This window comes from Gopherus evgoodei, chromosome 14 (assembly GCF_007399415.2).
Source record: "Gopherus evgoodei ecotype Sinaloan lineage chromosome 14, rGopEvg1_v1.p, whole genome shotgun sequence".
NCBI classification, from domain to species: Eukaryota; Metazoa; Chordata; order Testudines; family Testudinidae; genus Gopherus; species Gopherus evgoodei.
The window spans coordinates 33,236,675-33,256,817 of record NC_044335.1 but is presented as its reverse complement, the minus strand read 5'-3'; the positions used below and the strand labels follow the sequence as shown (position 1 = coordinate 33,256,817).

The following is a 20,143-nucleotide window of genomic DNA, read 5'->3' as shown; positions in this document are numbered from 1 at the left end:
TTTGTGGTAAGAAGAGGAACTGGATAGATATCAGCCCACACTGGCGCTTATACCCTCAGTCAAGAAAACTGAGACCTACTGAGCATGTGCAGGCCAATAGACACTGCTTGTAAGATTTTCCAGACTTAGAGTTCATGGCGCGCATGCATACCCAAATGCAGAATACAGATAGGGACCACACATCTCGAAGAACTTCCAGTTACAGTAAATTACCTCTGCTTTTTTCCCGTTTGTGGGCTCAGAATTGCAGTGGAGAAGGACAGATGAGGGCTAGCTGCTACTGGGATGTAGACAATCTGTTTGGATGCTTCATTTGGTGGTTACAGTTCTGTAGGAAGATGCTCTGTTCAGTCACTCACGTAAAATGCGTATGAATATTATTCTGCCTTCACATTCTACGACAGTCTGAGAAGCTAAGCAAGGACTAGAGTTGGAGCTCAGCAAGTGAGCACGAACACCAGTGGAGCTCTCCTAGCCAACCTACAGACCCTGCATGTTTACTTCCTAAAGGTCATGGGCAGATAGTCTGATGATGACTGATGTGTCATTTAAATAAGCCCCCTAGTTCAACTAACTTTCCATCCCTTCTTCTGGAGGTAATTAGTTAATGTTGGAAGGGGGAATTTGAGTGTCGTTTTATCTGTCCGATGCCCTACTGCAGAGGGGAGAAATCCAGGGTGTTTTCTTAATGCTTTAGATGGCAATAGATGTGATGGGAGCTCCCTTCTGAGACAAATATATGTCCTTTGTTCCATGGTCTGGATTATTTTAACATGCTGTTTCTCTATTGCAGTTCATGATTTACAGAGCTTTGGACTTGATAACGTAAGTGTTGCAAGAGCATGTGTGTTGACATGATGGAAAATGTTGTTTAAAAAGACTGGATTTCTCCTTTCTTCTTAACTTCTAGCTCTTCTCTGACGTTCTTTTTTCCCTTGCCACATGTCTAACAGCCATACAAGCGCTGTTTGAGAGGAGGCACAGAATCCCACTGTGCCCCGCAGTTGCATCTGAGTTGGCTCTTCTTTGCCCTGCACCAGGAGGGAAGAGACACCTGTGTCTCAGAACCTCTCCCCAGAGGGAAGCTTCCATGGTGGGAAGGGTGGAGGGAGTTGCCTGCACCTTGGAATCTCAGTGGGTAGGAACATTGAAATTTCCCATGGGAGGGGGAGAGGAGATGCCTATCCCTTGGAGTCTCTCACCAAAGAAAGATGTTCGTGTTCTGCAAACTCCAGGGCCCTCATCCTGCCCCTGGGTAGATGTTGTGCCAGCTGTTTGAGTGTGTCCGTGTTTCTGTTTCAGATCAATATGACGCACTATATCAAACGTCTCTCATTTGGGAGGGATTATCCAGGCCTCGTCAACCCTCTGGATGGGACAGACATCACTGCACAGCAAGGTACAGCCATGTGCAGGAGAATCTTTTTCTAAACTTTTGTATCAAATAAGTGTTTCAGAACAACGTGAAGAGCTACAGCACAGCCAAGGCAACTGGGACAGGCTGCAGGGAGAACCCTGTTGGTGCTGCCTAATGGGCAAGCCTTCCTGCCCTAGCAGAAATGACACGTCTGCTCTCCCTGACATTTGCTCACTCATTGCCCACTTGGGGGTGGGGCAAATTGGCCTACATAAATGTGTCTTTTTCTGGTATAGCATTAAAGCACCCCAGTTTCTCTCTTACTCCTGTCCTCCAAATTCCTTCTGCCGTGTGCACCTCCTTACAGTCCTCTATGCTCTCAAACTCACCCACCAGTTTCCTCTTCCCTCGAACAGCCCATACACACTCCCCTGCCCACACGCATGCACGCAGTTCCCCCTCCCTCTTGCCCTCTCTGGTGAGTAGATCTGGTGCAATGAGTAGCTTTAGTAATTTTTGCCATTATTTCTGATAAATGAAAGTTTCTCCTTCAGGAAGGGCTGACGAATAATATTCTGTTACAGAGAAGTCCATGACAAACTGCCCTCTTTCAAAATGGCTGCCATATCCCACTGTTCTCAATAAGACTGAAGCTACAGGTAGCCATTTAGAGAAGGGAATTTATCTGCCTCCAGCTCAATGGGGCTGAGTGTTCCTTTTCACATTCTGACACAGAGGCAGCCATCTGAGGCTTTGTTTACACAGGAAATATTTTTTTGAATAACTTAAGATGAGAATTTAAACTGATACTATTTACAGGTATAACTGCTGCGTGGACTCTCTTATTCTGGTATACAAGTGCCTTTTTCAGGTTAGTTTATGCTGCACAGGAAGGGGTTTATGCTAAATCACAAAAGGTACTCTTTAGGGTGGAATACAAGTGTCCAGATGAGGAGTTATACTAGCAGAACTATAATGGTGTAACTTGGGTAACTTTCCTGTGCAGAAAAGGCCTAATAAGAGCTGCTTACTTTCGCTGTTAGTTTCACTTTGGGAGCAATGGAAAATGCTGGCCAGTTTGAAAGAAGGCATCTTAACTGAAGTCAGCCTGTAACCTCAGTCCCCTTGAGAACAATGGGAGATGGCAGTCATTTTGAAAGACGACAGTTCTTTGGGTATTTCTCTCAAGAAGGAGAATTCTCAGTTACAGCCCACCATGAACCACAGGTAGCTTGATGGGGCATGTGACTAAAAGCTGTGGGGAGGACTAGAAGAGCCCGCTGCTCTTTCCATCTTCCTTGCAGAATAGCTGCCTTCAGTCTTCCTAGTTCCTGAGAACTTTGCCATTCACTCTCTGAGACAAAGCTTGGAAAGTTTCAGCCCCAAGGGTGAATTTTCTAAACAAGCTCTGGCCTCTCTCAGAGGGGAAGGTCCCTTGAGAATCCCTCTGTGGCAAAAGACCACGATCGATGGCCTGGTGGTAGGGATTTATTTGTATTGTATTTGAAGCACCAATTCTTTGCTCTAGGTGCCTTTGACCAAAATTAAAATATGCCCCGTAAACATTTTAAAAGAAACATGTGCAACAGTCCCTTCACCCTTTAGAGATTCATCTTATCTCACCATTGCCTCAGAGAGATCTGTTCCCTTCCCTCAATCTAACCCTCACCCTAAATGCCTGGGGAAAAGAGTGAGCATGGTATCCAGGAGAGTAGCAGACCTGCGCTTGTTGCAAACCATGGCTAGTATCTTCTGTGGAAAATGCTTTCCCAGCAGGCCCATCTTCTAAACTAAGGGGCCTCTAAATTAAGCCGTGATGGCATGGGGAGAGAGATCTCCTCTCAGGTAGACGAGTTCCTAACTATTTAGAGAAAATCAGCATATTTTAACTTAGCTGCAGGTTTCTACTACCATCCTCAACTATAGCTATTCTGTGTGCCATGGCTATGTCATGGCCATGCAGCGTGGCTTGGCAATGCTTTTTTGTGTCTATTTTCTGTGCTGTGGTTATTCCACATTATATATACTATGACTAGTCAGAGTTCTCCCAGCCTGTAACACATCTAGGTAGTTCATCATGATGTGTCTGTCTTGTGCTGTCTGTTGTGGCTGTAGAAAGTATCTGCATTAGCACTTAAAAGAAAGATTTATTAATAAGGGTCAATGAAATTCAGGATGGGCACATCTCTGTCTTCTCTAGTTATTCACTATGTCTCTTTGTCGTCTGCTACTAGCTTCTATGATGTTTCAGTACTTCGTCAAAGTGGTCCCTACAGTCTATATGAAAGTCGATGGTGAGGTAAGCACTGTTTGTTTTTTTTCTCTGTGCACACATTGGGGATGCTGGTCTCCTTCTGCAGGCCTAACCCCAGAAACACTCCTGTGTTTATATGCTTCTGTGCTTTATTAATTTTGTTTGTATCTTTGAATGTGTAAGGTCTTCTCAAACTGTGATTGGTGGAGCACTTGCTGGAGGGCACTTGTTTGCTCTTACTTCTGACTATCCATTTATGTCCCATTCGTCAATGGAGTATCTGCTTCCAGCTGCTTCTGTGGGTCTTGGGCATCCATGGCGAAAAAGCTTGAATGCTCGTAAAAGCAGCTGGAAACAAGAAGGAGCTAACCTAATCATTTCCATTATGTGGAACTGCTGCAGCTACATAAAGGGAGGATAGTGTGGGCGTGGAAATTGGAGCTGTCCCCATGCTCCAGCTCCACCAGCAAGACTAGAGGTGCCAATGGCATGGAGCCATGAGTTGTAGCAGAATGACTGGAATGGGGGATGAGGAACCTGGTACCATGTCCAGTGGAAAAGATGACGACCTTGCAGGAAAGTAGGTTCAGGTGAAGAGGTCTGAGCAGCAAGACAGCATGTGTAAGGGAGAACAGGACCAAGTGGCAGAGAATCATGTGAAGGAGTAGAGGGGAAGAGAGAAGTAGGACACACAAGGGCAGATTAAAGCAGTGGATAGCTCAGTGGTTTGAGCATTAGCCTACTAAACCCAAGGTTGTGAGTTCAATCCTTGAGGGGGCCACTTAGGGATCTGCAGCATAATCAGTACCTGGTCCTGCCTAGTGAAGGCAGGGGGCTGGACTCAATGACCTTTGAAGGTCCCTTCCAGGTCTGGGAGATAGGATATCTCCATTAATTTATTTAAAACGGCCTGTATAATTTGCTGTAATCATATTTCCATATAAGCAATTGTTATTAGCTTTCATATGATACTCAGACAGATATTATTGCAGTAGCATGTAAATACCACAAGAATATTGTGCAATAATTAATGGGATTGAAATGGGGAGGGAGGGAATCTATGAGATGAGACCTGTTGAGTGAGATTCGGTCCTCCCTGTGAAAAGACTTTTAAGAGTCCCTGGCATACCCCTAAGCACTCTGTAGCCAGGTTACAAGGGAACCAAGTAAAATGCAGTGTATTCCGACAGAAATGAAAGCTTACAGCACAGGGGGTCATTTGAAGGCTGCAGACTTTGTCAGGCCTCAAGTAGCCTCTCTGGACACAGCCCTCTGCCCTTTAAAACAGTAGACCTTGCCAGATGCCAAACTCTGTGTTGTTGTGATTGTGGCAGGGAGTCCCAGATGTGTGTGGCCTGGTTCTTAATTTAGATATCTCCCATACTCCAGCGCCTGCTCCACTTTATTCAACAGGCCATTGTTCTCTGGTTGAATAAACCTAATCTTGCTTTCTTGTCACTTTCATTAAAGCAGGCCCTACCGTCAACTTCTTCTTTCAGTGTTACATGCCCTCCTCCCAGCTTCACTTGTGTTCACAGGAGAAATGAAATGGCAGGGCCAAGGCTTTGGAATTAGGGGGCAAGGAAGTCATGCAGAGAATCACGCCCGAGTCACATGACTGATCAGAAATGAGGTTCATATGGTAACTGCATCGTTTGTTTTGACAACATCATATAAAAAAATGGTGCAGCCTCATCTGGATACCATGTGCTGTCCTGGTTACCCCATCTCACACAGTATTGCACAATTAAATATGAAGAGAGATTGGAAAGAGTGTTTCCCTGGGAAAGATGATGTATAACAGGGGACAAGATACATGGTCTAGGAAATTTGGCTTAGGAGCTTCTGTTCTCTGTGACTGATAACACAAGAACAAAGGGACATTCAGTGAAATTTAAAAATGGGAAATTCAGAACTGATCAAAGGGAATACTTTTTCACACAATGAGTAATTAAATGGAGGAACACATTGCACAAGAAGTTGTTGAGGTCAAGAGTGTGGCAAGATTCAAAAAGGGATTTATGTGGATACCAAGAATATCCAGGGTTAGAATAATTAATGCTAGCAAAAAGTTTGGAAGAGGTACTGAACCTTAATGTGATGTTATGGGGTTCACCCAGGCCAGTAAGGGGTTTCTGTCCTGTATCCTTGGCTGTCTTGTGGCTATGAAGCTTTGGTCCAGAGCTCTGACCCAAGCAGCCTGCCAGCAGTCCACAAACCTCATCCTGGCTCTGCCCAACCTGGTGACTCCTTGCTGTGCCAAGGCACTCTGAGCAGAGGAGGTTGAGCATCAAGTTTAGGAGCCAGTGTCTGATAGATCTTGACATATGGTCCCATATGAGAGTCAAAAATGTTGCTGCTGCCTTGGAGGCAGCTTTAGAGATTCACAGATTTTTTTTATTGTTTTTTTTTAAGGCCAGAGGGGCCATAATGGTCATATAATCTGACCTTGTGCTTAGCATGGATCATAGAATTTCACCTCATGATTCCTGTGTCAATCTCATAACTTGTAGCTGAGCTAGGATGTATCTTTTAGAAAGATATTCAGTCTTGATTTAAAGACTGCAAGTGACGGAGAATCTACCACATCCCTTGGTAAGTTTTTCCAGTGGTTAATTCCCCCCACTGCGCCTTATAGCCAGTTGAATTTATCTAGCTTCAACTTCTAGCCTTTGGATCTTGTTGCCTTTGTCTGCTAGATTGAGGAGCCTGTGCGATCAGAACTCTGCCTGTGTAGGTACTTATAGACCCATGATCAAGCCCTTCTTAACTTTACCCTTTATAAGCTAAGTAGATTGAGCTTCTCGCATCTCTTACTTTAAAGTGAGTTTTCTCCCCCCCCCTCTCCCCCCCCCACTGGCCGCTTGTAATGTATTAAGGGGGGTTAGCCAGCTTTTACATTCTTATAGCTCTTTTCTGAACACTTTCCAGTTTAAGATCCTTTCTGAAGAGTGGACAGTAGAACTGGACACATTACCTCAGTAATATTTCACTGTTGCCATATACCTAGGTAATACCACCTCCCTTCTCCTACTTGAAATCCCATTGTACTGGTGATTGGGATTGACACTGAAGCTCCCTGGATCAATCCCTCAATCCTAAATCAATATGGAGAGGGGACACAGGAAGCTTTTATGTAAAACTAATGTGAGCCCAGGAGCTTCCGCAGTGATAATCCAGAGAGCATCTGTCTCCTACTCCATCTCCTGTTGAGGCAAGGTGGTGTCTCATCCATTTAGCGGGAGCTTGGTACAACCAACTCAAATACTGAGACCTGGAGGGTGTTGGGGAGTCATTCTGTAGCATTGTTCCCTGCTTTGGATGGGAAGATAGACAGTGCTTTAGCGAAAGCTAAGCCCCTGGGCCTACGAGGGAGGTTGGGTCAAAGCTAACTCCGGCTTACCCTTTCGGGATTTCTCCTTTTGAAGCCCTGCAGTCTGGGCTCATGCTGAACTTACTGGATTCTCTGAGAAACGATTGGAAACATTTCCCATAATGGTTCAGTACACAGGCTACATTCTGCAAACATCGCCACACAGCATGCCAATCCTCTATGTAGAGGACGCAGTGAATACTTCTTACATGATAGCCATCTTTCTGCCATGTAGATGTTGCATGAAAGCACTTGATGTGTCAAGATAGAGGATGACGTTTGCTCAGGGAACGAGGAAAGAAACACTCACTCGAGGCAAGTCGCTCCAAAGTTCGGAGATCTCCAGAGTTGCCAGGAAAGAACTGAGGCCTGGAGAGAGCAACAAGGCTTTGAAGTGCTGATGCTCTGAAGCAAGAGTACCAGAGCACTAAGTACAAAGATCCAGGCCACAGAGCCAAGGTTCCTCCAGAGCCTCCAAAGGCTGGAGGAACTATCAGCTGTCAGGGAGGCAAAAGGTCACCAGAATAAAAATACCAAAGACCGGAGGGCAGGGAGGAGCATTACGGGAGGGTTGAGAAGTGCTGGAACAGTGGCTGCAGGCAGCTCTCGAGGAGGAACTGTCTGGAAGATTCCAAAGATGATGTGGGGGATGGGGAGGACTTTTGCTCCTACCCACAATCACCACCATTAGGGACCAAAAATCGTTAAGAGCTTGGGGACTTGTGCGTGGCTCATTCTCACTCCTGGATCTCAGTTCTCTAGAATCCTGCAGGTCCTGCAGTGCAGGATGTTGTCTGCAGTGAAGATAGGGTTAGGTCTGGGAGTGCCCCCCCTAGCATCCTCTAGGGGTAGGGTGGCCTTCAACAGAGGCTCCAAAGTGCAGTCTACACTACTTAGTCTTTTAGTTACTTTACGAATTAAACACTATTTTCCATATTTATTTCCTGCTAGGTGGTGAGGACTAACCAGTTTTCAGTTACCCGGCATGAGAAAATCGCCAATGGGCTAATAGGAGATCAGGGCCTGCCTGGTGTATTTGTGCTCTATGAGCTTTCTCCCATGATGGTGAAACTGACAGAGAAACACAGGTAAGGGGGTGTTTCTATTCACTTCATTCACCCTGCTTGGAAGGACGAGGCCAGTTCTTATACAACCTGAACCTCTCCAGATTTTCTGAGATTTTATAACATGGGCTATAGTGACAGTAACACAATGTATATGAAATCTGTTTTTTGTGATGTTTTCAGTAGTGTGTCTATGTATTTTATTGTAGGCAGCTATATTGGGGATGGCACACACAGTGAAACACCAAGTATTTCTAACCAGTAGTCAACAAATAAAACACAGTCAAAGGGTACGAAAGTGTATTGTTTAACATAGCCATGTTTTAAATCAGTGTTCTGATTAAAGGAGAATTCACAGCATTTCTGTTATGATAGAATGGTACTGATGGATGGATTAAAGTTGCCATCAATAAACTTTCTGGCAACATCCCCATGCAATTAATTCTTTTTTTGTTTAGAATATTAGAAGATGTGCTCACAGGATACAGCATATTGCACTGTGTGTTACCAGTTTTGGAAAGTGAGCTTTTGTGGTGCTGTCTCACAGCAGAGTCTCATTTATCTTTGTACAATGGTGGAAGTACAGCAGAAAAGAGTAAAGCCATTCATATTGGGGGTGGGGTGTTAATCTCAAACACAGCCACGTTAATGCTACATGAAGATTGTGAAGTTAATCAGATAGAATTCAGCAAACTGAAAAGCTGATGTTCCTGTTTTAGCTGCATACACAGGATGTCATAGTTTCTGTTCCTATTTCTCTTATGTTGTACATTAATTACATGTATTACTCTGTTAAATATATACCCTTAAACAAGCAGACTGTGCAGTGTGGCTCAGTTCTTGTCACTTAGCTTTGTGATATCCTAACTTTTTCCATGGTTCTCCATCTTAATCATGTATTAACATGGGGTTTTTGTTTGGTTGGTTGGTTTGGTTTTGAGGTTTTCCATTGTCAGTGCAGACAGGCATTGCTGGTAAATTATTTGGGATGAGAACCTCTGTGTATCACTCACAAATAGTGCCATTGATAGCAGTGGCCCTGTTTTCAAAGTACGGCACCACTTAGCCTGAATGAGGGTGGCAGAACCTGACCAGTAGCTGGACAGATTGAATTTGGGGATTTCATTTTTCTTCACCATTAAATTCTTCCTTTTTGTTTTGTTTAAGCTCTCGATTTCTAACTTGCAAATGATCTGTCTAGGTATCGATCTGTCATCATGGCACCTGAGCTCATGGAGATTATTCAACCTGTTTTCCTCTCTCTAGGCCCTTTACACACTTCCTCACAGGAGTCTGTGCCATTGTGGGAGGAGTATTTACAGGTATGAGAGCTTTTAGTTTCATTTTTTTCCTAAAATGTGCAGGCTTATCACCCTGCTCATACTAGGACTGAAATGTGGATTGAAGCTCCTTTGGGGAGAGATTAGGGCTTTCTTTGCCTTCCCTGAGGTGCCACACACCCTTTGGAGCTATAAATTATCATTAGAATGAAAGTTCATTTATTTACAAAGATCCAATTCACAGTAGAAGTATAAATACAATAATATCTAATTCTTCTTCGAGTGATTGCTCATATCCATTCCAGGCAGGTGTACGCGCCGCGCGTGCATGTCTGCCAGAAACTTTTTACCCTAGCAACTCCAGTGGGCTGGCAGGTCGCCCCCTAGAGTGGCGCCAGTATGGCACCAGATATATACCCCTGCCGGCCCACCCGCTCCTCAGTTCCTTCTTACCGCCGTGTCGGTTGCTGGAACTGTGGAGTGCGGCTTGCTGACCTCCACGTCCCTAGCTCTCCTGTACTTGTTCGTCATTTTTAGTTGTAAATAGTTCATAGTTAAGTAGTAGATAGACTGTTAGCATAGTAGTTAGACAACTATATACAAGATTCTAACTAACATCGCTTGCGGGTGGGCCGAGAATGAAAGTTCATTTATTAACAAAGATCCAATTCACAGTAAAAGTATAAATACAATAATATCTAATTTCAGCATAAGTCGCAGTACTAAAAGAAGCTAATTTTACACCGGATTTCCATTGGAAACAGTAACAAAGTTGAAGTAATATTACAGAATCTCTGTTGTTACTATAAATTTGAGTCATATTTGTCTAGAAAATGTGTCTGACCAGGGAAATGCTTTCCAGAAGCAGTTCCTTTTGTCAAATGAATCTCGGTCTTGTTCTAAGCAGGGTGGTTGGGGTTTTCAGGATATGCAGATAGGTTTGGAAATAAATATGCACAATGAAACACATAGGGGTAGGGGTCCATCTGTCGAAAGGAAACGTCTTGGAATCCTGGCCCCTTACATTCTGTGAGAATAGTTTAATCTCTTGTCTTTTGGGTACCATTCTGTTCTTCAGCGCATGCATCACCTGCCTTGGTGAGAATGGTCTTTGTCCTGAGAAGTATAATCACATCTGTGTCTCATCTCCATCAGAGGAGATCAGGGTCTCTACAATCTCCCAAGGAGCTGCAAGGGTTCTGTTCTCTGTGCTTAGAGCTGGAACTTCGCTCCTGGGGGAAGGGTTCTGTGTTTGTCCCATGCAATAAAGCATTTTCGTCTCTGTTTTGTGGAATGTCTGGGCTGATCCTTCTCTGTTCTTCTTTCAGTGGCAGGACTCATTGATTCCTTGATCTATCATTCTGCTCGTGCCATTCAGAAGAAAATAGAGCTTGGGAAGACGACGTAGATATGAAATTGCTGCAGCCCATGTAGAATGCAGAGAGGAACTGAACAAATCCATCAAGACACAAGTGACCCCCTGAGTGCGCAAAGAGAAGATACTTGGGATTACCAGACACCCCCACTCATCCTTCCATCACTGTCTCTTTGTGCTTTGTTTGGCATTGATTTATGGATAGGACAACTCAATCCTTGTTCCGGTGAGGATTTTTCATTAGCCATCTTGTCAGGCTGTGCAGACCCTCCTGTGGGCAGCCTTTCGTGCCCATCGCCGTTGAATTGCTCCTGAGGCTGTTGCAGGAGGAGCATCCTGTCATGAGATGCTGAATGGATTAAAGTTGCCATCAAATAAACTTTCTGGCAATGCCACCAAGGAGTTATTTCCTTTTTGTTCAGAATATTTACAAATGTGCTCACTGGATACTGCATCAGACGTCTGTCAAAATGTGCTGACCCCTCCTGTCCTGCCCTGCCGAATCTCTCAGGCAAAAAGGTATAAGACCTAGCACACCAGAAATGGTTATAAGGTGATAAATCTCTGCCTAGGAGCACCTTAAAACTCCAGCAGTAGGAATGCTCAGAACTGTTCTTTCAATGCAAGAAAAGCGATCTGTGCTAGTAAGGAACCAATCTTGTCTGTTTTTAAAAATGTTTCGTCCGTTTTTTAAATTGAATCGTATTTTCATTCCCCATATCCTTACCTTTTGTAATAAAATATATCATCTGTGGATTTTAGTAAAGCATTTGGTAGAGTGACTCAATGTAACTAACTAATTTATTAAAATTGGTGAATTAACTTTGATCCCATAGTGGTACATGAATCGAAAACTGTCTGAAGAACCACAGAGGGAATGATGAATGGCAAAGTGTGCAGGCAGGATGGCATGGTTAGTTCTTCTTCGAGTGCTTGCTCATATCCATTCCAATTAGGTGTGCGCGCGCTGCGTGCACGTTCGTCAGAGACTTTTTACCCTAGCAACATTCGGTGGGCTGGCAGGTCGCCCCCTGGAGTGGCGCCGGTATGGCGCCTGCTCTATACCCCTTCTGGCCCGCCTGTTCCTCAGTTCCTTCTTACCGCCCGTGTCGTCGTTGGAACTGTGGAGCATGGCTAGCTGTTCTCCACCTCCCTAGCATTTCACTCCTGTGTAGTATCGTGTATATAGTTCTTTTATTGTAGTTCTAGTTAGTGTTTAAAATTAGTAATTTATAGTTCTGTATATAGTTATAGAGGATCGGGGGGTTGCCCCTTTTCCTCCCCCGGTACCGGGGCCTATGCCCGGTTCACCGGGTTTCAAACCTTGTGCGGCCTGTCATCGGCTGATGCCCACAGGAGATCCACACGACTCCTGTCTGAGGTGCCTTGGCTAGTCCCACCTTGCGGACAAGTGCCGGATCTGCAAGGCGTTTAAACCCTGGACAAAGAAAGAGCGGGACAGTCGCTTAAAGCAGCTCTTGATGGAGGCAGCGCTGGCTCTCCCATCGTCGGCACCGACTCCGGCACCGGGACCAAGCGTTTCCTCCGCTCCGGACCGCCCGGCACCGACAAGGGCTTCGCTTCCCCACCCTTCACCTGCCCAACACCCAAGCCGGCACAGCTCCCTCTCCCCGAGGAGCAAGAAGCACAAGGCTCCTGTGGCACCTACAACTGCACCACAGTCAGAGCGTACTTCCAAGCCGGACCACCCGGCACTGTCACCTGCCGCGGCACCGAGTATCTCCGCACCGTTGATTCCAGCTCCTCAGGAGCCATTGAGTCCGGTGCCTCTCAGCTCTCCAGCATGACCTGCAGTTGAGCTCGTCGCACCCTCCACACCGGAGACCTTCTCCGTGGCACACGACCTCATCGCTCTCACAGAGCCCGAATTACCCCAACCCCTGGCACCGCCAGTGCGGGTTATTCAGTCGATGGGCAAGCCCACCATGGTGCGGCTGCGTTCGCTGGGCACTACCGAACACCGTCGGTCCCACTCCAGATCTAGAGACTACTCTCACCCTTGTCGTCGCTCAAGATCCCGGCGTCGCTCGCAGTCTCGGTACCGTTCCCCGCGGCACCGGTCGTACTCGCGGCACCGCTCGAGATCCCGGTCGCCATCATGCTACTCTCGACACCGGTCCAGATCGCGGCATCGACACACCTACCACAGCTGTTCCCAGCACGACAGCACACAGCACCAGTCAACCTCCTGGCACCGAGCTGGTAGCAGGTCTCGGTTCCGATCGAGATACCGCCACGACTCCCGGTACCACTCACCGGCACCGCGCAGAGGCGAGATCTATGGGCACTGAGGCCTGGCACAGTCATCGTCAGCTCCTCTGTGGCCTTCACGTCACTCGTCTGCCTCTCCACACGCGGACAGCGCCTCCTACGGGAGTTCGGATGCACAGGCCCACCTGGACCATGGGCCACCACAGTGGTCCTTTTGGACGCCTTGGGCCTACCACCAAACCCAGGGCGAGCCATTGGGCCCAGCACACTCCAGCCATTCGGAGCACCGTGCACCAGAGGCCACAGTCAGCCGGCCTCCCCCCTCGGGTACAGAGGAGGACCCTGCGCATCCCCTGACACAGCAGGATGTCCCAGAGACGGAGGTCCCTTAGCACGAGGCTTCCGTACAAGAACCACTCCTCCCTGGGTTATCTTCTTCCTCTTCCCCGGATGAGGCGTAGCGGGCACATCATCATCGGGGCCCCCGCCTATTGATCTTCGGGCACATCAGGACCTTCTGCGGCACGTTGCCCAAAATATAAATCTTCCTGTAGAGGAAGTTCCTGAAGTGGAGGACCCGGTGGTCAGCATACTCTCTGCAGAAGCACCGACCAGGGTGGCCCTCCCCATCATCAAATCCATCCAGGCAAAGGCAGACACCATATGGCAGTCCCCGGCCTCCATCCCACCTACAGCCCATGGAGTGGAAAGAAAATATATGGTGCCATCCAAGGGGTATGAGTACCTCTACGTGCACCCCGCCCCCTGCTCGTTGGTGGTACAATCAGTCAACGAACGGGAGCGCCACGGCCAGCAAGCTCCTGCGCCAAAATCCAGAGAAGCCAGGCGCATGGACTTGCTGGGCCACAAGATTTACTCTGTGGGAGGCCTTCAGCTCCATGTGGCGAACCAGCAGGCCCTCTTGAGCCGATACAGCTACAACACCTGGGAGGCTGTCTGCAAGTTCACTGAATTAGTTCCCCAGGACTCACGCCAGGAATTTTCAGCTCTCCTGGAAGAGGGTCGCCAGGACTACACTGCAAGCATCCTTAGATGCCGCAGATTCGGCAGCCAGAACGCTGGCATCTGGTGTAGCCATGTGTCGCATATCGTGGCTACAGGCTTCCGGACTACCGCCCGAGTTGCAGTATACAATCCAAGACCTGCTATTCAACGGGCAAGGTCTTTTCTCAGAGAAAACAGATCCCAGACTACAGAGTCTGAAGGATAACTGGGTTATCATGTGTTCACTAGGAATGCATACACCCCAGACTCAGAGACTGCCATTCCGCCCACAACCTCAGCGCCCTTACCCCCCGCCTCGACCCAGACAGGATTTTACCCGGAGACGAGGCCGCCCGAACTGCAGACGTCAGTAGGGTCCTCAAGGGGGTAACAACTCTGGGTCCGCCAAACCATCGCAGGGACCCAAAGCAAACTTTTGAGGGTGCGCCCGAGAGCAGTATACCAATCCCTTCCCTGGATCCTCTTCATTTTCTCAACCGCCTCCACCCCTTCCTGCCAGCGTGGTCCCAACTGACCTCGGACCGTTGGGTCCTACGCACGGTGGAGTTTGGATACCCGTCTTCAGTTTATTTCTCCACCCCCCTCCCATCCTCCCTCCTCGTCCCTCTTCAGGAACCCCTCTCACGAGCAACTTATCATCCAGGAGGTTCGCAAGCTCCTATTCATTGGAGCTATAGAGGAGGTGCCGGAGGAGTTAAGGGGCAAGGGGTTTTATTCCCGGTATTTCTTAATCCCCAAGTCAAAAGGGGGCCTTCGGCCCATCCTGGACCTGCGAGGACTGAACAAATTCATCAAAAAGTTCAAGTTCCACATGGTATCCTTAGGAACCATCGTTCCTTCCCTGGATCCCGGAGATTGGTACGTTGCTCTCGACATGAAGGACGCATACTTCCACATTGCAATTTTTCCTCCGCACAGGAGGTATCTGCGCTTTGCGGTAAATCAGGATCATTACCAATTTACTGTCCTCCCCTTTGGTCTCTCCTTGGCCCCTCAGGTATTCACCAAATGTATGGCGGTCGTCGCTGCTTCCCTGCGCCGTCATCATATTCACATCTTCCCTTACCTCGACAACTGGCTTATCCGAGGCACTTCGGAGGCGCAGGTGATCGGCCACGTCGGCATCATCAGGGAGCTGTTTGCTAGTCTAGGCTTGACCATCAACCCAGACAAGTCCGGTCTGGTGCCTACACAGAGGATAGAGTTCATCGGGGCAATGCTGGACTCCAACCTTGCGACAGCCAGTTTACCCCTGCACCAGTTCCAAGCCATAGTTTCCCTGGTCAAAAGTCTACAAGCCTTTCCGACCACTTCTGCTCGAACTTGCCTCGCTCTCCTGGGGCACATGGCGGCATGCACCTTCATCACGAGGCATGCAAGACTGCGCATGCACCCGCTGCTGACCTGGCTCGCGTCGGTCTGTTGGCCAGGCAGGGACGCCATAGACACAATCATAACGATTCCACTGAATGTTCTAGGCTTCCTCGGCTGGTGAACGACGTCCTCCCAAGTGTGTGCGGGCCTACCATTTCACCCCCCCCAGCCCTCTGTGTCCCTGACAACGGACGCGTCCTCGCTGAGCTGGGGTGCCAACCTGGGGACCCTGCGCACACAGGGTCTCTGGTCACTAAGGGAACTGATGCTCCACATCAATGTGCGAGAGCTGCGGGCAGTCCGATTGGCATGCTAAGCGTTTCAACGCCATTTACACGGCTGTTGTGTTGCGGTATTCACAGACAACACAATGGCCATGTATTACATCAACAAGCAGGGCGGGACTCGGTCCTCCCCGCTGTGTCAGGAAGCAATACACCTGTGGGACTTTTGTATAGCCCACTCTATACATCTATTGGCCTCCTTTCTCCCGGGAGTACGGAACACCCGCAGATCACCTGAGCAGATCCTTTCCGTCCCACGAATGGTTCATCCGTCTGGACGTCCTTTATTCAATTTTCCGGAGGTGGGGGTTTCCCCGCATAGACCTGTTTGCCTCCAGATTGAACAGGAAATGCCAGGTGTTCTGCTCTCTACAGGGTCGCTCCCTGTCGGATGTGTTCCTGATCCCGTGGATGGGATGTCTTTGTTACGCCTTTCCACCCTTTCCTCTCGTCCACTGAGTCCTGATCAAGCTCCGGAGAGACAGAGCCCGCCTCATCCTGATCGCTGTGGCTTAGCCGCGGTAGCCCTGGTACACCATGCTGCTCGACCTGTCCCTGGCGGACCTAGTTCCCCTGCCTCTTTGGCCGGATCTGATCACGCAAGACTTCGGCAGGATGCACCATCCGGACCTACAGTCCCTCCATCTAACTGCATGGCTCCTGGCTGGTTAAGCCAGTCAGAGTTGCGCCGTTCCGCAGCAGTACAATAAGTGTTGCTGGGCAGCAGGAAGCCTTCCATGCGCTCGACCTACCTCGCGAAATGGAAGCGCTTCTGCCATTGGTGCAACCAGCATGGCCATTCTCCACATTCCATATTAGTCCCCACTATTCTGGACTACGTGTGGTCTCTCAAGCAGCAGGGATTGGCGATCTCCTCTCTACAAGTACATCTCGCGGCTATATCCACCTTCCATCCGGGCAAGGCTGGCAAGTCCAGTTTTTTCCCACCCTATGGTGTCAAGATTCATCAAGGGCTTGGAGCGACTATACCCTCAGGTCAAACGGCCTACCCCTACTTGGGACCTGAACCTTGTCTTAACCAGGCTCATGGCACCCCCCTTCGAACCTTTAGCCACATGCTCGCTGCTGTACCTGTCCTGGAAAGTGGCCTTCCTAGTCACTATCACCTCGGCTAGACGAGTCTCGGAGCTTTGGGCACTGACTGTGGACCCTCCATATACTGTATTCCATTAGGACAAGGTACAGCTGCGACCACACCTGGCGTTCCTCCCTAAGGTCGTCTCCGCCTTTCATGGTAACCAGGACATCTTCCTGCCAATCTTTTGCCCAAAGCCGCATTCCTCGAGGCGGGAGCAACAGCTCCATTCTTTAGATGTCCGAAGGGCTCTTGCCTTCTACTTTGAGAGGACCAAACCCTTCCGCCGTTCACCTCGATTGTTTTGTGGCAGTGGCGGAACGCATGAAAGGCATGGCAATCTCCTCCCAGCGTATTGCATCCTGGGTGACATCCTGCATTCGGGCATGTTACGACTTGGCCCATGTTCCGACGGGTCCTCTTACCGCCCATTCTACCCGAGCTCAAGCTTCATCTGCCCCATTTTTGGCCCATGTCCCCATACAGGAAATCTGCCGCGCGGCCACCTGGTCTTCCGTACAAACCTTTGCATCATACTATGCACTGGTCCAGCAGGCTAGAGACGATGCTGCCTTCGGCGCAGCGGTTTTACATTCTGCAACGTCTTGCTCCGACCCCACCGCCTAGGTAAGGCTTGGGAATCACCTAATTGGAATGGATGTGAGCAATCACTCGAAGAAGAAAAGACGGTTACTCACCTTTGTAACTGTTGTTCTTCGAGATGTGTTGCTCGTATCCATTCCACACCCGCCCTCCTTCCCCACTGTCGGAGTAGCCGGCAAGAAGGAACTGAGGAGCGGGCGGGCCAGCAGGGGTATATAGCAGGCGCCATACCGGCACCACTCCAGGGGGCGACCTGCCGGCCCACCGAGTGTTGCTAGGGTAAAAAGTCTCCGACGAACATGCACGCGGCGCGCACACACCTAATTGGAATGGATATGAGCAACACATCTCTAAGAACAACAGTTACAGAGGTGAGTAACTGTCTTTTCTGTTCTTCTCATTTACGTTAGTGATTGGCCAAACTGCATGTTAACAAAGCTAGCAGATGATACCAAAGCTGACTGACTCTGGGATAAACTGGAATTATAACACTGTACATCAGGATGGAATAATGTTTGTGAGCGTATAGCAGTAATTTATTGTAAATTACATTACAGGAATGGTGCAATTATCCCCAAACCAAACGCTGTCAGTCCAATACATTCTGAGTTGAACTTAAAGTTAAAAGAAGCCCAATTTACTCAAGATATGGAAATGCACCGTTAAGGCACCTCGGCCCCAATGTGAGGGCACCCATAATTCAGGCACTTCCTAACTTTTGAGGGCTTGACTTGGTCACCTTAATGTTCATGCATTGTAGAGGTTTTTAATGGAATTTCCTACAGTATATAAAAAAGCAAACAAATAAAAATGCCATACTGTGGAACCAAATGACTCCCCCATAGTTCATCAGCAGGGGTAGTACCTTTACATCCATAACACAGAGTAACCTATAGCAGCAGTAGCAGGTTATCTTCTGTGGCCCAGCCATTAGAAGGCAGTGAGAGACTGGCAGCAGAGGAATCCTGACATTCAGGAATCCTTGGTGCTATTCCAGTTTCTAAGGAGCCTGCATTCTTCTGCCCTGTCCCCTCCAGCCTGTTCTTGTCCCAGTCTTAGCTTCTCTCTTTCCCCCACCCATCCTTAGACCCAGTCAGGTTGCTTCCTCTTCCTATTCCAGGCTTCCTGAGCACCCAAGGGGGACTGTGGCAGTGCAGAGGTAAAACCCCCTTTAAAGCCCTGCCAAAATGCTGGCTGCAGTCTGCTCTCTGGCCAGGGTAGAGACACAGGCATTCAGCAGGGAGCCCAGCTGCAAGCCCTAATCAGGGCTGGCTTAGAAGAACATGCTGAGCTGACAGCTGGGCTGAGACAAGTGAGGGCTATAAAAACCTTAAACAAGCTTCAGAGAGGGGCCTAGCCTGGGAGGAGACAAGAGAGTGATTTCACTGTCTCCTCACCAAAGAGGGAAGCCTCTGAGGCAGGAGACCCTGGGGAGGGTCTGTGGGGCATTAGTTGTTGGGAGACCGGGGTACTGCACAAACGCTGTAAATAAAGATATTGGGTGATCCAGCCGAGGAAGGCGTGAAAGACTCCTTATTATACCAGCCTAACACAGGGTGCAGGCATAAAAGTGGGAGAGCCAGCACCAGCTCTGTGACAGGGACCAATGAGAGCACTGGAGAGAGAGCACCTCTGATTTCAGCTCCTGTAACCAGGACACAGGCGCTAGGTGCAGCAATTGCAGTGAAAGTATGATAATTACCTGTTCTGCTCCTTCCCTCTGAAGCACCTGGTGTTGGCCACTGTTGGCAGACAGGATACTGGGTTAGATGGACCTTTGCTCCGACCCAGTATGGCCACTCTTACGTTCTTTAAAGTCCTACTCAGTCTCTGCAGCTGCGGGCTGGAGAATGGTCAGTGCACAGAATTTTCAAAGAATGTAGTTGCCAAACTTAACAGGTCCCCACTGTTAAGAACTAATTCAGGGGCTCGTAACTTGGTCAAATTCAGGTGGATTTTTATAGGGGATCTTAAAAGACACAGCTCTGACACCAGGGCAACCTTCCTGCCAAATTCCAAATCCTTGCTCCAAAGCATGGAGGTGCTAGAGTTTAACTAACAGTGGGAAGAATATTTTTAACATGGGAAGAAGTGCTGTATTTTTCCCTAGCCTTGTTCTGAGAAATGCTTGGACTGTTGTGCTTAATCTTTAAAAAAAGAAAAAAGCCTGAGGCAGACACCCTCTAAGGGGTACAAATACCTTTTCACCCACCCTTAACCAGGTATGCTGCTCGTGGACACAGCCAGCGTCGAGGAAAGGCAAGGGCAGCAAAGTCCTGTGCCAAAATCCAGAGAGGCAAAGAAACTGGACCTCCTTGGCCACAAGGTTTATTCCACCGGGGGGGGTGGGGGTCCAGCTTCGAATTGCTAATCAGCGAGCAGTGCTCAGCTGCTAGAATTGTAATTCTTGGAACTCTGTCCAAGTTAAAGGGACTCCTCATCCGACTTTGAGGCTATCCTTGGGGGACGGGGGGGTAAGGCAATGGCAATGACTTCCTTGGAGGCTGCGTTGGACGTGGCGGACTCGGCCACCCGTACAATGTCCACCTCCATTGTTATGCGCTGAAGCTGGTGGCTGCAGGTCTCCAGAGGCACAGCAGACCATTTGACAGCTTAGGTCCGTTCACAGAACAGATGGACTCTAGGCTCTACAGCCTAAAAGACTCTAGATCACCCTTAAAGTTGCTGGGCTCCACGCTCCAGCCCCATAGAGGAAGCATTTAAGCCTCAGCCCCCATCTCATGTCTACCCCTCTCAGCAGAGACAGGACTATAGCAGGAAATGGGATAGGAGTAATAGGAGAAGGCCTCCATAGTCCACTTCCA

At 48.5% G+C, this 20,143-nt stretch overlaps 1 protein-coding gene across 3 annotated transcripts in view; it reads left to right on the top strand.

The window, feature by feature from the left end:
* Positions 1–11,531, top strand: part of ERGIC3 (ERGIC and golgi 3) — a 58,580-nt gene extending 47,049 nt beyond the window's left edge. For all 3 annotated transcript variants that reach the window (XM_030533091.1, XM_030533090.1, XM_030533092.1), the window contains 6 exons: positions 794–825; positions 1,303–1,399; positions 3,592–3,656; positions 7,936–8,072; positions 9,315–9,370; positions 10,657–11,531. In XM_030533091.1, coding sequence (XP_030388951.1) covers positions 794–825; positions 1,303–1,399; positions 3,592–3,656; positions 7,936–8,072; positions 9,315–9,370; positions 10,657–10,736 — 467 coding nt within the window. In that variant the 3' untranslated portion in view covers positions 10,737–11,531. The remainder of the gene's footprint in view (positions 1–793; positions 826–1,302; positions 1,400–3,591; positions 3,657–7,935; positions 8,073–9,314; positions 9,371–10,656) is intronic.
* Positions 11,532–20,143: the final 8,612 nt, after the last annotated feature.